The sequence below is a fragment of the Ammospiza caudacuta genome, chromosome 5, assembly GCF_027887145.1.
Source record: "Ammospiza caudacuta isolate bAmmCau1 chromosome 5, bAmmCau1.pri, whole genome shotgun sequence".
In the NCBI taxonomy this organism is placed as follows: Eukaryota; Metazoa; Chordata; class Aves; order Passeriformes; family Passerellidae; genus Ammospiza; species Ammospiza caudacuta.
In genome coordinates, this window is record NC_080597.1 from 27394325 (window position 1) to 27410994 (window position 16670).

At 48.8% G+C, this 16670-nt stretch overlaps 1 protein-coding gene across 1 annotated transcript; it reads right to left on the reverse strand.

The window, feature by feature from the left end:
- Positions 1-645: 645 nt before the first annotated feature.
- On the reverse strand, positions 646-16670 carry TMPRSS6 (transmembrane serine protease 6). The gene is made up of 17 exons (XM_058805644.1): positions 16523-16670; positions 16208-16350; positions 15961-16028; positions 14544-14728; positions 11821-11862; positions 10772-10976; positions 10310-10446; positions 9988-10100; positions 9398-9507; positions 8179-8324; positions 7181-7279; positions 5131-5244; positions 4729-4845; positions 3833-4001; positions 3158-3429; positions 2326-2462; positions 646-1622 (listed from the first exon to the last, which is right to left on the reverse strand). Exons 1-17 carry the CDS (start codon positions 16668-16670, stop codon positions 1464-1466), a joined length of 2364 nt encoding a protein of 787 aa, XP_058661627.1. The 3' UTR covers positions 646-1463.

Below are 16670 nucleotides of genomic sequence, written 5' to 3' on the forward strand. Positions count from 1 at the left end.
ACCTCTTGTTGTGTCAGCCAGCACCAAGCAGATCCCAGTTTTGGGGAGCAGGGTGTTTGCTTCACTGCTGTGTCTGAAGACTCCTGAATAAAATTCACAGTCTGTTCCTCCTTGCCGCCTCTCATTTTAAGTGGCAAGAATTCATTCCTGCTGTAAGGGGGTGGGAGTTGGAGAAAAGGAGTTTGGATTCATCACCTGGAGCCAGCAGAAGCTGCTTGTGCTGTGCCTGTCTTCTGGGGGCTGGACGTGCTTCCCACTGTGTCTGTGCTGCTGCATCCCCAGTGCAGGCAGCTGGGCTACAGAGCAGGTTTGCTTATCTGCAGCCCTAAAGCATAGCTGTAAGTGAGGACCACCTGGCTAGTGACCTTATTGATCCCAGGGACATCTCATGGGGGGCAGTGGGCAGGGGTGTGGAACCTTTTGCCAGTTGCCAGTGCCAGGACTGGAGTTTGGTCAAAAATGTACAAACCTCAAGATAATTTTTAGCAGAGTGAGGCAAACTAGAGCCAAAAAAATCCTCAAATTAATTTTATTTATAATTCCAGAGAGTGGCCAATTATGTACACATACACACACACACACACACATACACACACGTGTATCTTTAGTTAAAAAACCAAACCTGCAGCAGTTGCAGTTTAAGCCCTGTGCCCTGAAACCTTCTCCTTCATCTCCTGCATTACCTGAGATAGGAGATGGGAGAGGTTGAGATGCCCTGATGTTAAAGGTATTTAGAAGGGCTGAGGGAAGGGATGGGAGTCTGCTCCAGCATTTTTACTGGGGGAGGTGCAGCAGTGGAGGCTGGGTGCTGCTCCAGCAGGGAGGCAGGACACGTGCTCGGGGGCGCGATGCTGGGCTCATGCCTGGGAGTCAGTGAGACGTGAAGAGTTGGCTGGCTGAGCTGAACAGCACACTGAGCAGCACACGCCAGCTAAGAAAAGAAGCAATTAGGGAGATGGAAGAGGAGGAGTGATGGGAGGGGAAGGGGGATGAAGGATAAGCAGCAGGAAGGAAGAGGGAGGCAGATTGATTTCACAGTTACTGGAATCTCTAACTACATCAGTCACATTTTCTTTCAGCAAATGTTCCAGCATAAGACTGGCTGAATCACATGGTTCATGGAAAGTTCAACTCCCCTTATTCCTCTTCTCAGAAACCATCAGCTTGGGCCTATTGCTGTGTGTCATTGCCCCAGACTCCCTCACCTGCCTCCCTTCTCCCTGCTTTTGGATGGATGGCCTAAAAACCCCTTGGGATGCTCCCTGGGAAGCACCAAGGGAGAAGAGGGTCTGCCTGCTTTTCTCCACAATCCCTGCAGCAGCCTTTTTTTACCTAGTTCAGAGGAGCATCCTGGGTCTGACAACATCCCACACTCTCTTTCTTTGGGAGGCAAGTGAGCAAGATTAGGAATGAGTGCCATGTGAGTGTAGGTGTGATGGGGAGAAGACAGAGTTGCACTTTTCTCAGCTCATGGTTTGTTTCATCCAGCCCAGCACTTGAGTGATCCTGGTGTAAACTCCATAGTGATTTGCACGTGCACATCCCATTCCCCAGCTGACCAAACCAGCCAGAAACCATCTGCCACTGGGTTCTTTGCAGGCCAGTGGACCTCCAGAATCACCCTAGAAAAAAGAAAAGTAAAATCAAGTGGTGGTGATCCACCAGCTTCTGCTGCTGCCTGATTATGTTGTCTTTGAGCCCCTCTGTGTACAGATCCCTGTTTCCCCTCAACTCATGCCTGGGACATCTGTAACATTCCTTGTACTTTTAGGCAGATGTCAAACACAGTCTCCAGTGCAAACATCTGATGCAGTTATTCCTTCATCATGCAAATTTCTCCCCCTCAGCCAGGTCCCAAAAAGCTGATTGCTCTACTGATTCCTCCTGGCCCACATGGCATTTCCAAGTATGTGGCAGGCAAGGATGATTGTTGGAATTTAACTGGATTCCATGAGGGGTGGCAGAGAGGAATTCCTTGAGGTTAATAGTAATGAAGGAGCACATAGGTTATTGTGTATGACAGGTGTTAAAGAGGCTGAGGGTGTAAGAGACTGATGTAGTCACCTGACTTGAAAGTGGGAGGTAGAGTGGTGAATGGGCTGAAATGAGAAAAGGGTAATTTAACTGTATTTGGATCCTAAGGCAAGGATGCTGGGCAGAAGTGGTCATGAGAGCTGTTGTTGACTGTTTAGATCAGAGGAAGTGTTGGGAGAATGACCTTATATGGTCTTTTCCCCCTCATTTCAGGCTGTGCATTGCAGTTGTGAGACATGGGACACATCCCACCTCTGGTAGTCAACCCTGATCCCACAACTTCTCTGTCACCTGGCAAGCATCCTTCTTGCCCTGATAATACCCAGCACACAGCATCCTGGGAGTAATCATGTAGTGATAAGCCTCACTGCAGATGTTCTGCTGGATGAGCTGCACGTCCACCTTCTGCAGAACATTGCTGGTATGCCCTGAAAAGTAGAGCAGCAAAATTAGCACAGGTGAGCTATGGTGGAACTTCCTCTAGACCATGGCCACCTCACTGCATGCTGAAACCTGCCATTGGAATTTCTGTTCTGCTCTCCACTGGCATCACAGTCTCTGACTTTGAGCAGAGCACTTTTTTTCTGTGTGGAAGGCATAAAATTCCCCTTCATTCGTTTTCCTACAAGCATAGGTTGTGGGTACTTCAGCTTTTGGGACAAGGGGTATTCTGCTTTGGGGAAACCTCTGGGTTGTCAGAGTCTTGGATTTGTTTCTCACTGAAAGGGATGTTAAGCTCTTCTGTTTAAGAGTACAAACCAGGAGTGTTCAGGTCTGTATAGTCTCCTGAGTGTTTCCAATTGGGAAGCTGCTGGAACAAGTCTGTAAGTGGGTGAAGGCAGTAAATTGACCTGAAGGGCTGTTCTAGTCTTGGCTATTCTAGTCTTTGAATGAGGAAACACACACTGTTCCCATACAGATTACCAGACTGCCATGCCTGCCTCTCCACATGAGGTTTCAGGGCACTCAGCAGGTAACTGTGGTCAACCTATTACCAAAATCAGGAGTGAAGGAGGCACAATGTTTTGGGATGAACAGAAGCCTGTTGTGCCTATGACACATCTGAACCTATGTTTCTGCCTCAGCACTGCTGCAGTAGGCCACCAAGAGACCTTGAACCTACCTCCTTCCTTGAGGGCTCCCCAGCCAGTGATCCAGCAAAGAAGGCCAGGCTCAAAGATGTGAGATGGAGCAGGCAAGCAGATGGGCTGGATTAAGGGTGAGATGATCACAGGATGATCCAGCTGGAGCAGGGCCACATCATAATCATGGCTGTCCTCCTCATAATAAGGGTGAAGAAAGAGATGGATAACCTTGAAGGACACCTCTGTGTGGCCGGTGGCATTTTGCAAGTATTTACCCAAGTAAACGGTCCAGATGGAGGGGGAGGCCAGCCTGTAGGATGCAGCAGAGGAGCGTGGGACCTAAAGGGCACACTTTGCAGGTAATGCTATCCCCATCCTAGCACATGCTGACATCTCCATCGCTGTGACAGCGTGGGGACAACACAGAGCCAAAACAAAGGTGGAGCTGTGCAGCATCTTCCTCTATCACTGCCCCCTGGGAGCTGCTCTGTGAATCTCAGCATTGCCCCTTTTCCTCTGCACACACCACCAGAAAATACTGCACATATCCATACCCCTTTCTTCGCTTCCAAGCCATGGAGAAGCATGGCTGAGGTGCCAGAGGAGGAGTGCAGCTGCCCCATGACATTTTCATCAGTCATAAGAGCCTCCCATCACACATGACAAGGAAAGCAATGCAAATCTTTCTACCAGCACCTCCCCTCTCCGATTACCTCTCATCCTGGAAGCAGTGCGCGGCTGAGACCACCCAGCGGTCAGCAATGAGTGTTCCCCCACAAATGTGCTGGCCCCGAACTTGCAGGCTGGCCTGCCACGGCCATTCCCCTTCCACAGAATTCATACCACCCACAATCCTGCTGAGAGGGGCTTGCATCCCACAGTCTGAGGAGGAGACACAGCAGGTACTTCAGGGAAGGAAGGGAACATGAAACACTGTGCCTGCCCTTCCATTCCTACTTAGTTGACTGAAGAGTTTGACCTCTAATTGCTTGTCTTACCCAGCCAGCACATGCTTTATGTACTGCACAGGACAGGTCTAGTGAGCACTCCCTCCCAGCATTCCCCATCTCCAGCTGCAGCCTGGGGATGCCTTTGGGGCAGCATGCTGACTGTGCTAACTGCTGTGCTGTCAGGAAACCCTCCCTGTCATTCTCCTTCTCTGCCTACTGAGGCTCCAGAAAAAAAAAACAAAAAACAAGTAGGGAAATCAAAACATTAACTCTCTCCCTGCCAGTGGCCATGCAGACATGCTGGAGCCTTGAACAATGACATATTAGCTGACAGAGTGGTCAAACGGGCAGCCTGTAGGTTGAATCTGGCCTGTCAGGCATGTCTGTCTGGCCTGATGCCTCTGCCTGAAGGAGGCAGGGAGCAGCTGTCCAAAGAGCAAGAGCTTGCTCACACTCAGCACAGAGCTGGCTTGTTGCTGCTGTCCCTGCCGCGGCAGGGTGGAGCAGGGACACTGGTACTGTGGGACTGAGGTGGGGAGAAGGTGGTGGAACAAGGGAGGGTGGCTGCTTCTTCTGGGTGGTGGGAGAAAATGGGGCAACTTGCAGCTATGTGTCGTCCTGAACCTGCCTGGCTGATGTGTGGCTGATCATTTCCTCACCACAGTGATTCTCATCAGACAGGTCCTTGCAGTCTGCAGTGGTGTCACACAACGGGTTGGGTTTCTTCACACAGGTCCCATCTTCACAGCGGTAGGTGAAAGGACTGCAGGGGACCCCTGCAAAAAGGAAGGGAAGCCAAGACTGAGAGAGGGCAGCTGGTTGTAGATACAGCCTGAAGTCCTTTAAATGAGAAGAAAGGGCAGCAGAAGAGCTTGGGGGAACTCCATAGACGATGACAGGGAATTTCCTGAACAAGCAAACGGCTCACAAACATTGTGAGGAGGCTGGGCGAGCTCACTCCCTGATGGTGCCCTTATGTCACATGTGGGAAGTACTCTACAGACAGCCTTGGTTTGAACATGGGGTGGGCATTTGTCATCCCAGTACTGTCCCGTCCCTACCTCCACTGCAGTGCTCCTCATCACTCCCGTTGACACAGTCCAGCTGCTGGTTGCAGACCCTGCTGAACTCGATGCAAGTGCTGTCTTCATGGCACTGGAACTTTGCAGGGCACACTGCACAGGAGGGAAGCATGTGGGAATCAGGCAGACAAGGTGTGAGGTCAGGGTCATAAGTCCTGCAGTCTCTGCAGCCTCTACCCCCACCTCATAAGCTGTGCTTGAGACCAGCTCTGGTTTAGTGCAGATGTGTAGCTTTTGCCTGATCTGCATTCTAGCTATGCCTGCACCCTGTCTTACACTTCACTGTTGCTGACTTAACTTTTCTTGTCTTGGCATCAGACCCACCTCAGCACTAAGTACTTGTCTTGAGGTCCATGGACTCTTCAGTTACCACCACCAGTCCTGGTCTGCTTGCCTTGTTAGGGTTTTGTAGGACTGCATCCTGTCTGGTGAGGTCACTGTTCCTCCTGCCTTGCTGTCAACCCCAGCTCATGGGTCACTGTTCCACACAAACCAGCACTTCCCCTTGCAGCTGAGTCCTGAACAACACAGGATTCCACAATGTCCATGAGCTCTGGTGGACACTGGAGGATGGAGATGGGTCTAAGCTGCCTGCCCACCACAGAATTTGACTTCTGTCCACAGATTTCCATAGCAGGAACTTGTTCTGTTTGTGTGTACCATTTTCTTACTGAAATGACTATATTTTTTTCATTATTAGCATGAAGCTTCTAGATGACTAAAGGTACATAAAGGTCTGAGGCAACTTGAACTTTGATTTTAAAGACAGAGATTGTTCCATACCAACATAGAGTGAATAATCAGAGATGCAGTAGTGGCAAGAGTATAAGAATGGAAGGAAATAATAATGTTCCTATTTTCTTTTTCAAATATAAATAATATTGGAAAACACAGAGTGTGGGGTTTCTGTCAGTCTTGGTGTGTGCCAACCTGTGGAACTGAATGACACGATATCCCTGGGGCCAAGGAGATACCGGGATTCAAGAAAAGATTAGACATTCATAAGGATGCAAATGTATCCATGTCTACAGGAGGGAAGCATGCAAACCCTGATGTCAGACAGCTGGATGATGGGACAAAGCACATTGTCAGCAACACTGCAGAAAATACAAAACCCAACTTTGGCAATCCTATGTGAGCTCTCACATTTCTAGCACTGAATTAAAGCTTCTTTAGAAAGATTTTTCCTTCCTTTGACTTTAGACTTTTCCTGCAGCTTCCTCTGAATCTTTCAAAACTGGCCACTCTCTCCAGTGGTTCAGGGCTCTTTATCTGTGAAAGAAACATCTACAGGAAACAACTAATCAAAAGTTAGTGATGGCAGCAACATGATGAGACTCCCATCCCACCAGAGGTGAGAGAATAGATGAATTAGGTGCCATGTCTAAGCCTGAATTGCTGTTCCTATGAGAATGGGGCTCTGCAGGAGTTCTGAGATGCTAAGAGTGGAGCCTGAATCAGCACTAACTGCTTTTGGCATGAAGAACTGATTGAGGCTGATCAAGGACTTTGATGCTCCCAAACTCGGGCAAAATATATGAGTGAGGATCTGTACAGATGAAGTGTCACAAATGGCTGGGGGGGAAAGCAGAGAAAGAAGGGCAGCAGGTGGGCTAGGGGAGGTGAGAGCAGGGAGGGGGATGCTGAGGGGTGTGACAGCAGAGGAGGCTCTAGGCCAAGGCTGAGGTTGGTTGTAGACCCTGGGTGGGAGGAAAGCAGGACAAGGTGGGGGACAGCTTAGGCAGGGGGCTTTTTTCAGGCTGCCTGGAACTCTTGGTGCTCTTGCTCCTAGGGGACTCTCTCAGGAAGGCTGTACTGTGACAGGAGCCAGAAGCATTACTGCTCTTTCCAGAGCAGGCTAAAGCCATATAGCAGTGGGATGAGACTTCCAAGGGCACAGAGGTTTAAGTTCCTAAAGTTGAGGTACAAGGCTGTGCCTTGGCCACCCAAATCTCCTCCCTGCCTTCAGAGGAGCAAGGGGCTGTGTCTTGCTGAGACCAGAGACTAGCAGGGAGAAGAAATCACTCACCACAGTTTCTCTCATCCAGCCCATTGGGGCAATCTTTGATCCCGTCACAGGCTGGGACACACAAACCGTTCACCAAACACAGAAACTCCCCAGGACAGGCTGTGAAACCAAAAGAGAGTAATTAGTCCCCAGTGACTGGAAACCTCCTGGCAGCAGAGCACCATGGCTTGAACTGCACACTCTCCTGACCACAAGAGTGCTGCTGCAGTGTACTGTACTCCCCAAAATCTGCCATGTCATCTGCTCTTAACAGGGACATATGGAGCCAGGATATGCACCAGGGGAAAGAAGGCTTTCACTGTTTTGCACGGTACCAATGGGCAATATCCAGGACAGCCGTCTGTCTGGCACACCATACGTCAGGATCACGGCTGTTTCATGTCTTCTGAATGCCACAGGAAAGCTGAAACAGGCTCTTTGGAGTTGCTATCAAAACTTACGTGGGACCTTGAAGAGGTTGTTGTTAGACACGTTGACAGGTACACATATTCAGGGGCTGGTGTGCATTACTGGCACCCTTTAGGAGGGAGATGGTGAAACCTTGGAAAGACAGACTGTGGGTGGCATTTGCATATGTGTGTATTTGTGTGCGGTTTTATTTGTCTCTTGTTTGCATGGATTCCAAGGTGAGCAGGAAACAGCTCTCTCTAAGAGATCTTGTAATCAAAACAAATGTTGCTTCAAGCAGAGTTGCTTTCTCATTGAATTCCCAAGGCCAGTCTGTGATGTTGACTTGAGGGTAAGATTTTAGGCAATTTTGTGACCTTGGGTTTTGTTGCATGGATGCTCTGGCCACAAGACGCAGGGCCGCATGTGCAGAAACAGCTTTGCACATAATTGCCCCTTCTTTTGGGGGGATCACTGATTTGTGAGCATCTTCCGAAGGGTGGATGGTACCTAGGGCTCCTGACCTGTGCCTTGTTTTTTCTCCCAGGACAAGCCAAGTGCAGAGGGGCTGCTGGGCCCCCAGAAAGGAGCAGGGAAGAAGCCAAGCTTACGATCAGATTGCTTGTACAGGCTGTAAGCTGCCTGTACGCCAGGGCCAGTTAAAGAGATCTGCGAGGTGAAGGTGATGGCGATGTCAGCAGAAGATGTGACTGGGATCCGCTCAGCGTAGGCTTGCAGGGTCCGCAGGCCACACAACCTGAGGGGCAAACACAGGCAAGGTGGGTTGGACAGGGAGGCAGGGACAAAGCAGGGCAAGGGGGCTGGGTGGGGCTGGGGTGGGAAGGGGTCACACAGACTGGGTGCTGCGGGCAAACCAGAAATACAAAGTGCTTTCAGTATGCATGAGATACAGAGTCCAGATGGACCCTCCTGTCTTTGGACTTTTCCTGCTTTCTGGAAAGCACAGAGATTAGGCCATACAAAGCAGTTCAGTTCTTATAGCGTAAGAAGATTCGCCTTCATGATCTTCCTGAAGAAGCCATGTTGTAGAAACTGTGGCACTGACAGTTTAAGAGAGGGAGGCAGGGAGAGGAAAAGTGGAAATCCTAAGCCAGGGTAACATAACTTCTAGATCAGATCCTTCCTAGGAAGAGAAGTTAGCCCTACAGGAACCATTGAGAAGGCACTAATGAGGTGGATTGGGGGAGGTTTTGGAGGGAAACAGGCAATTTTGCAATAAGTGGGAGGAAAACCAAGAGCTATAGGTCCATCTGTCTCAGAGCCAGCTTTGAGGAGATGGGAGCACAACAGGTCTCCATCCTTTTCACCTGGGCAGTGGTGAGCAGTGGCCCCAGCTACACATGGATGCTATTTGTGGGAAGTCCTGCAGGGAAATGGCTGCAGTCAAAGCAGGAGGATATGGAGCTAAGGGGAAGATCTGTACGGAGGTGGCTGCAAGGCAATGGCACACACAGATAATATTGCAGAGGTGGTGACAGGCAGATTTGCAAACACAGGAGACGTGGGAGGACACCAAGGTTACACACACAGGAGAAAACTAAGAAGCCTGATGCGAACAGCAAGACAGAGAAAGCAGGTTGGTAGCTTGAAGCAAATCTGTGAGAAATGTGTTCACTGGGGAGAGAGTGAACAAGATTAGCAGAAAAGCAGGAGGCACTAGCACAAAGAGTGGTCACTGAGTGCAGCTCAGTGCATGGCCCTTCTTCCTCACATATGGTGGCTGAAGTGAGCAGGGAACCTGCAGAGGTTTAATCCCTGTTTTATCCCAGATAAGAAGTGAGAAACAGAAACCAGGACCCCACCACACACCTTCTGTTCTGAATGATCCACTGGCCTTGGGTACAGGGCAGGTCGTGCTTCTGTCTGCTGAGCGCGTAGGCGTCGAACCAGAGGGTGACCCCATAGTCGAGGGATGGGACCTGCAGACAAGGGGGTGCAGAGCAGGGGCAGAGGGCAGATGGCCCCTGGGAGTGTTACAGCACACTCCGTAAGTCAGACATGAGCAGAGTAAATGGGAAGGCCAGGTGTCTCTGACCACACTGCAGTCAGAAAGAAGCACCCTCTAAACTGGAGCCATGCCACAGCCCAGGGTGGCTCTGCTGCTGGTATCAAAGCCTGGCAATTCTTATCAATTCCTATCAATCTAGTTCTGTTTTGAAGAACCCCTCCGGAGATGAGATTTCAGATTCCTCCTCAGCTACAGCATCTCTGTGCTGGCATGCAATATTAGACTTCTTCCCCTTCAGAAACACACCTTATGTGGAGGCTGGGCAGGCTGTCACCCTCTTCTTGCTTCTCATGATGATCTGACTGAGAGCCTGGCTGTACCCCCACAATGTGCAGAGTGCTGCCCTGGTTTTGGGGACAGGGTGGATGCTCTTGTGGGAGCTGGCTCTTACCATCATGTGCCAGGTGCACTGCGTGTTGGGCGAGTAGTAGCTGGGGTAGTGTGGGGTGCCGATCTTCCCCTGCAGCTCCAGGCTCTCCCGCAGAGTTATGTTCACTTCACAAGCTGTAAATACAGACATTCAAAGCCCTGCTCTCTGTCAGCTCAGCCTCAGCCCAGGGAGGCCATGTAACCTGCCTTTTACTGACTACCCCTGCAATCCAGAATGAATTCTGCCCCTAACAGGGATGCAGGACCTCTAGGAGCTGTGATACTGTAGGAGAAAACCAATTTTTACCCTGTAACTATAGCCACTCTCCTCCAGCCCTCCTCACCTTCGAGGGGCACCGCCTGTGCTGAGAGGATGAAGGGGTCATAGTAGCTGTACATGGCTTTCTTCCACACAACAGACATGACAGGGCCAGATGAAAGGACTTCAACTATGGGCTCCTGCCGGCTGCAGCCGTAGATCCTCAGGGAAAGAGATCAAAGGATGGGAGTGAAGCAAGCAGTAAACAAATGAAAGAGAAGAATGAGAAAGAGAGGCAATGGATATCGGTGTGATCCACACAGAGCAGTTGTAAGGTGCCATCTGAGCCAAACAAAGGGCCAACAGCAGCAGCTCCTGCAGCATGGTTTTAAGACATATCCCACATCAGTGAGCTGAGCAATAACAGACAGGTTGTACATCAAGGAGAACCTCCTTTGATGTTGTCTGACACCTTCCCCTGCTGTGGTGTGTCGTGCCATCCTGCCTGTCCCCCCCAGCATGTTCTCCCTGCTCAGGAGCCACCTACGAGGTGATGAGGTGTTTCTCCAGGGGCCCGGCTGCGTCGTACATGGCCAGGCGGTCCCTGCAGTCAGGCAGGGTCCACTCCAGCCGCAGCTTGATCATGTAGCCCTTGAGGCCATGGAGGTGCCAAAGACAACTGGAGGCCAGGTAATCAGGGCCCTCCAGCCTTAGGACATCATCCTCCTGGACATAGGTGTACCTGTAGCAACCTGAAATAGATGTGGTTGTATGAGAAATAGAGATATGGGATTGTCACTTGGTATATCAGTGTAAGCCCTTTTTTAGGGTAAGGCTGACTCATCCCAGTGATCTCGGTTTACTTTTACGTATGTTGTGGTGGCACTTATCCTTTTGTACCATTGCCCCAGTTTCTCTAAGAACTGTCCCCCCTTCCTTGGTTAACCTAACACTACCTCAGGCTTTAAATATCAGCACAGCACAGTTATCTTCCACTGGCTTTATTTACTTTTTCACCTCTTTCTCCTCTCAGCCCCATATTCTTCCTGGCTTTAGATCTCCCTCATCTGAATTCCAGGTTTCAGAAGACTTTCACACCAGGATTTTTGAGTAAATATCAGCTTAAAGGTGAGCTTCTAATAGCATATCTAATGCAAGCTGCCAGACAGAGAACTTACAACACTGCCAGAGAAAACTAAAAGCATCTTCAAACATTGCCAAGACAACAGACTCCTAAATGAGGCACATCCAATGCAAAACCACGCAGGAAACCCCCACCCCAACAGCAGCATTGCATGGGGCCTGGAATCAGCACCGTGGTGCCAGTATACCCTGCTATTTCACAGTTCTCATTAGGACCAGGACAAGTCTGAGGTGGCTGCATTGCCCCTGGCAGCTGGCATCTCTACCCAGAGCCATCCAGTACGTAGCAGTCATGTAGTTTGGATCTGGCCAAGCAGCAGCACTGATGCTCCCTTGCTGCTACTCTCCCCTCCCCAGGATTTACAATTCCAGGAGGCCAACAAGCTTTCTGTCCCCAGTGAAAATCCCTCCCTTAAAGTCATGAACTCAAAAGGAAAGGAGAAGGTAGCCTACCCAGAGTGGATTGCAGCACTACTATGTCTTTCATACTGGATTCTGTTAGAAAGAAAATACATAAAGGAAGATAAACAAAAATATAAACTGGATAAAAAAAGATAATCTGATCACCTTGTATGGTAGGTGAGGACTCCTTTCCTTCCTTCTGCAACTAGCTCACTTACAGCTTCAGCATGGGGCATCCTCCAGGTACCTTTGTGTCTGCTTTCAGGGTCTTGTTTCAGACCTGCCTTCCCCAGCCCATCTTTCTGGGAAATTTCTCTGCCCTTGACCCAAATCCAATAGCCCTAATTCCTGCTTTCCAGCCCACCAGGGACTTCTCTGCCTTTTTCCTTACCCATTTTAGTGGGCTCTTCCAGGACCTCTTCCCCTTCCCACAAGGGCTGGTCATTCCCCTTCCCTGCCAGCCACATCACAGGGCACAGCCCCACTTCCCAGAGCCTTCTCCATCTGCTCTCCCACTTGAAAGAATGCCCAATCAAAAATATGGGAGTCATTGAGGGTGGAGAGGAGTTCCCTTTTGATGACCACTGTGCAATGAGTTACTCAACATCCTTGCAGAGTCCACCTTTGGAGAAAGGAGTTGCAGAGAAAGTGACCATCGGGGCTACAAACCTCTGCAAATCAGTCACAGGGATGATTTAAGAGAGATGGGCTTTTCTCCAGCCTCCCAGCTGAACTGGAATCAGCCAGAGATCAGGTGCTACTGGGAGTAATTGCCAAAATAAAAGGCACCGTGAGGTCAGCTGGGTATGAGGATTGTTGTTGGGGGTTTGCCTAGGTCAGGGCTTTGGTTATTTGTAGCTTCCAAGCAAATCCGTGGGGTTTTGTCATAGCAAAACAGCTGTGGAAAATAGGATGCTGCAGGCATAAGGCAGGCTCCTAGGCAAGCTCATGTGCTGTAGGGAATAGTCTGTGCAGAGCTGGTAGTAAGTACTCCTATATCTGAAGGTAATTAAATCGAGTTCCTGTAGAGAACAGCAAGTCCTTCCTGAACGATTTTTGGGGAAGGGGGGAAGGTAGTGTACTGCAAGGTAGCCACTGAGTGTGGCTGTTAGTAAAAACAAAGCACTGGAGATGGTGGAGAGGTTCCTGCAGTAGTCAATGGTTTGCAGCTCTGCAAAGTCTCACGGCAGAGTTTAGAGCTGAGCAGGCAGCAAGAGTCTGCCCGAAAGCAATGAAGTGCTAATGACTGCTCTTGGCTGGCTGTTTCTCCACTCTGTACTGGGCAAATGACACCAGAGGTGAAGTCACTGGCTGGAGGCCACCCTGGCTCAACAGCATAAGAAATTTTTGGCTTTTGTCTCAGTTATCAGACTGTGCTTCTGACTGGAGGGGGATAGGACTAGGGAAAGCAGAAGGAGCTAGATAAACTACAACTGGTGTGTTAAGTCAAAAATAGAAAGAAGTGTGGTCTGGTGAAATGAATAAAACAGTGAAACAGATGCAGAGCAAATAAGAGGGAACCGGGAACAGCTAAAATTATGGCACCATCATTTTTATTTGTTTATGGGTTGCATTTTGAAGTGAACAAATAAAAGGAAAATGCTAGATGGGCTGACTTGGAAGGATTTAGCATATTTCCTTGTGATATCTTTGTAAAGAAAGTTCATTTATGTTGGCTGAGCATAGGATCTGGTATGCTGGAAACAAATCATAACTAGAAGTAAGGAGCTAATGGTAACTGTGGGAGGACATGTCTTCATGAGATGCTAATGCATCTTCTGCCTAAGACCTTAAAATGATGGTCTGGATGAGGGAGCGAAAATCATTTAGGGAAAATTGAATTTTCTTTACTGGCACCAAAAAATGACCCACAAAACAATTGGGATGTGGGGGTAAGAGTTAAAGAAAGTATGGGTAGGATATAACAAAAGAAACTTCATCTTAGAATAATGCAAGATGCCATGCCTGGGGGGAAAAAACCCAAAACAAAAAACTTGGAGATTGAACATCTCATAGGAAGAAGAAACTTGGAAATAGGAGTCCCAAGAGGAGAAGAAACACAGTGTATTTTAAAACCTGTGAGATTTGGTACTCTGTAAGAGGGATCAGACAAGGCTGGCAAGTTAAGCCTCATTACATCGATCAGATATAAATTCCATTGGACTTGTATGCATTGATTACATATATATCCTTGGCCCCTTACCTAACAACTGCTCTGGAGCAGTTTTGCATGGATGGCTTTTTAAACAGGCTGTGACCTTCACTGTGAGCAACAATAAATAATCCTTAAAATCATATGTCAGGAACTGAAATGACAATGATGCTTTGTCTCAGAGGAAGACTTAGTGGTGACTCAGATATGTTGCTTTTGTTCTCTCTATCAAACAGTCTGGAATAATCTCCCAAAGGAAAGTAGCAAACCTAAGTGCTTGGTATTTTCAAGTTGAGCTGATCAAAGTCATGACCTGTCTAAGACCTTGCTCTACAGAAACCAAAGCTGACGGGTGAAAAAAGAATCACCTATCTGATTGTGGTCAGGTGTATCTCCAATAATTTCAATCTTTCAAAGGAAGGATTTTTTTTTTAAATCAAACTTCAGTTCTTCTTTATCAGGAAAAAATGCCTAACATTGTATCTCCTGATCCTTACTATTTCCCTCATCCTCTTCAGGTTTCCTCTGTCTCCTTCAATAGACTCCTGGCCTTTTCTCCTAACCTTCTGCATCGTGGAGCATTCCTGACTGCTCAGGCCACAGCTGAGCAGCTGGTACTTACCCAGGAGAACCAGAGAGTCTGGGTTGAGCTTGTACTCCGTCTGGTAGGACAGGCTGCCTGAGCTGTTGAAGCTGGTGGAGAGCTCTTGGTGGAGCACTGTGTTTACCCTCTCAGCAGTTGCCTCCTTCTGCTGACTCTCAGGGATTTGGAGGGTGAACCAGAAGAAGAAGGTCAGAGCTCCCTCCCTAACAGAGAAATAGCATGTAAAATAGTCTTGCTCATCATCTCCAGAATTACTGGAGAGACAAACCCTGGAGAATTACCCTCCCCACTATTTCTCCATAAATCAGACATATCTGTGTAGATTTTCCAACTCTGCTGCTGTGACCCAGAGGAACCTCTCTGAGTGGGGCAGGAGAGCTGCAATATCCATGGTGTGAGTCAGTGCTTTGTGGGAAGAAGCCGTTCCACGCCATCTGGCTTTACTGATGACCATATGAGCTCAAATTATTACGATAATTAATCAAGACTAGTCTAATGAGTAGTCTCATTTCAGGAAGATATGACCTTTGGCTACTACTGATCAGGGGTTGAAAAGAGAAGCTCAAGACTTCACTGTCTCTTCTCCCAGTGGTGACAAGTGGATGATTTATGACCAGATACCTTACCTCAACCCATTAATGCTGGGCAGGCTAAAGCTGCAGGAGACTGTGCCTGGGAAAGTTCTGTTCAACCAGCTGACTGAGAAAATTGGCTGGGGGAGGGCAAGGAGGTGTTGCAACACATCTTTGTTCAGTAAAAGGCCAGAGGAAGATGTGCAAGTGAAACTTTTCTTTCCCAATTGAAAGTGGAGTTATGTCAAAGTTGGAATATTCCTTAGGTAAAGGACAAATTTAGGGGTGTGGTTTTCCATAGGAATAAAATCAGAAGCCAATTACCATCAGTCTGGAAATCTTTTCTGCTATCCTGTTCTACTGTTATGACCTGCAAAGCTGTAGTCCCACCTCTGTCCTATTCCCCTGTTATCCTGTTCCCAGGTGGTCCAGGCTTCTTGGCAGGAATAACTTTTCTATGCTGCAATCTGGCCTCTCCATTCTGTGCCTAGAGTCAGGCCATAAAATAGCTTTCTTGAATTAGAAAAATTAATTTCCAGCTGCTTGGTTTCTATTGACAATGCCAAGAAAAATTTTTTTTAATCTCTTCCCAATTATTTTTTTTTTTACTCTCTTGAACTTTTGACTCTCTGAAAAATTTCTCAGTTTTGGCTTTTCATCATGACCTGGGATGAAGAGGAGCATCAAAATACCCCCAGCTCTATTATGCTGGAGCAATTCTGAGCCTTGACTGTCCAGCTTAGCTTGGAGGTCATGGCAGGGTCTGCAGAAGTTTGTCGTGGGCAGATTTCAGAGAAACCAGAGTACAATTTTCTGGAAGCTTTCACACAGGAGCAAGCAGATATGCTGCAGGTGCTACTCACCCAAAGGCATACACCGTGCTGGAGTTGTAGTACTGACCCAGCTCTGTGGCACGAATCAGTTCCTTCAGCTGCAACGAGAACGTTGTCCCATAACCACAGGGCAATGTTACAGTGCCTGATCCCACCTTTCATCCCTCTCGCTGTACAGCCTGCCCAAGCCTGCCCTTGGATGGGGGTGCCTGAGCCCTTCCTCATCCGACTCAGTGAGCAGCCTCAGGGCTGGCTCTGTTGAGGAAAGTGCCCTCACCATGCTCTGGAGCTTAGCTGACTCCACCCAGAAGGCCCTGGACTCCACCTGCCCCAGCTCCGGGGAGTAGCGGCGGTTGAGGACCTGGAGGCTGCCGCAGTAGAACTGCAGGATGGATGGCTCCAGGTGCCATGGTCTGTAGTCTGCCAAGAGAAGACACTGCTGGGTCACCTCAGTGATACATAGGAAAGAGGGGGTTACCCCTGTGTGTGACTGTCTAAAGGCCACCCAGAGGCACTAATGTGCTCTGGGCTGGGCATTGCTTTGACTACCCCCCCTCCGCCTCCTCTGGGGAGAAAAAACGTGAATTTTTACCTAGGAAATACCAGGTTGCTGCAGCAGCTCCAGCCAGCACAAGAAAGGCTATCCCAAGGGGCACATAGCGGAGGCAGCGACGTGAGTTAGTTTCTGATTTGTCATTTGAGAGGGAGCTGGAGTCTTCCTCCTGTTCCTCGGCCTCCAT

Excerpts from the sequence above, each read along its gene's own strand:
- TMPRSS6 (XM_058805644.1), bottom strand. The coding sequence starts at position 16,670 with ATGGAGGCCGAGGAACAGGAGGAAGACTCCAGCTCCCTCTCAAATGAC. Across the intron at positions 16,029-16,207 it reads CAGCTAAGCTCCAGAGCATG|CTGAAGGAACTGATTCGTGC; the intron begins GTGAGGGCACTT and ends TTCTCGTTGCAG. Across the intron at positions 7,280-8,178 it reads CCTGTACAAGCAATCTGATC|CCTGTCCTGGGGAGTTTCTG; the intron begins GTAAGCTTGGCT and ends TTGGTTTCACAG.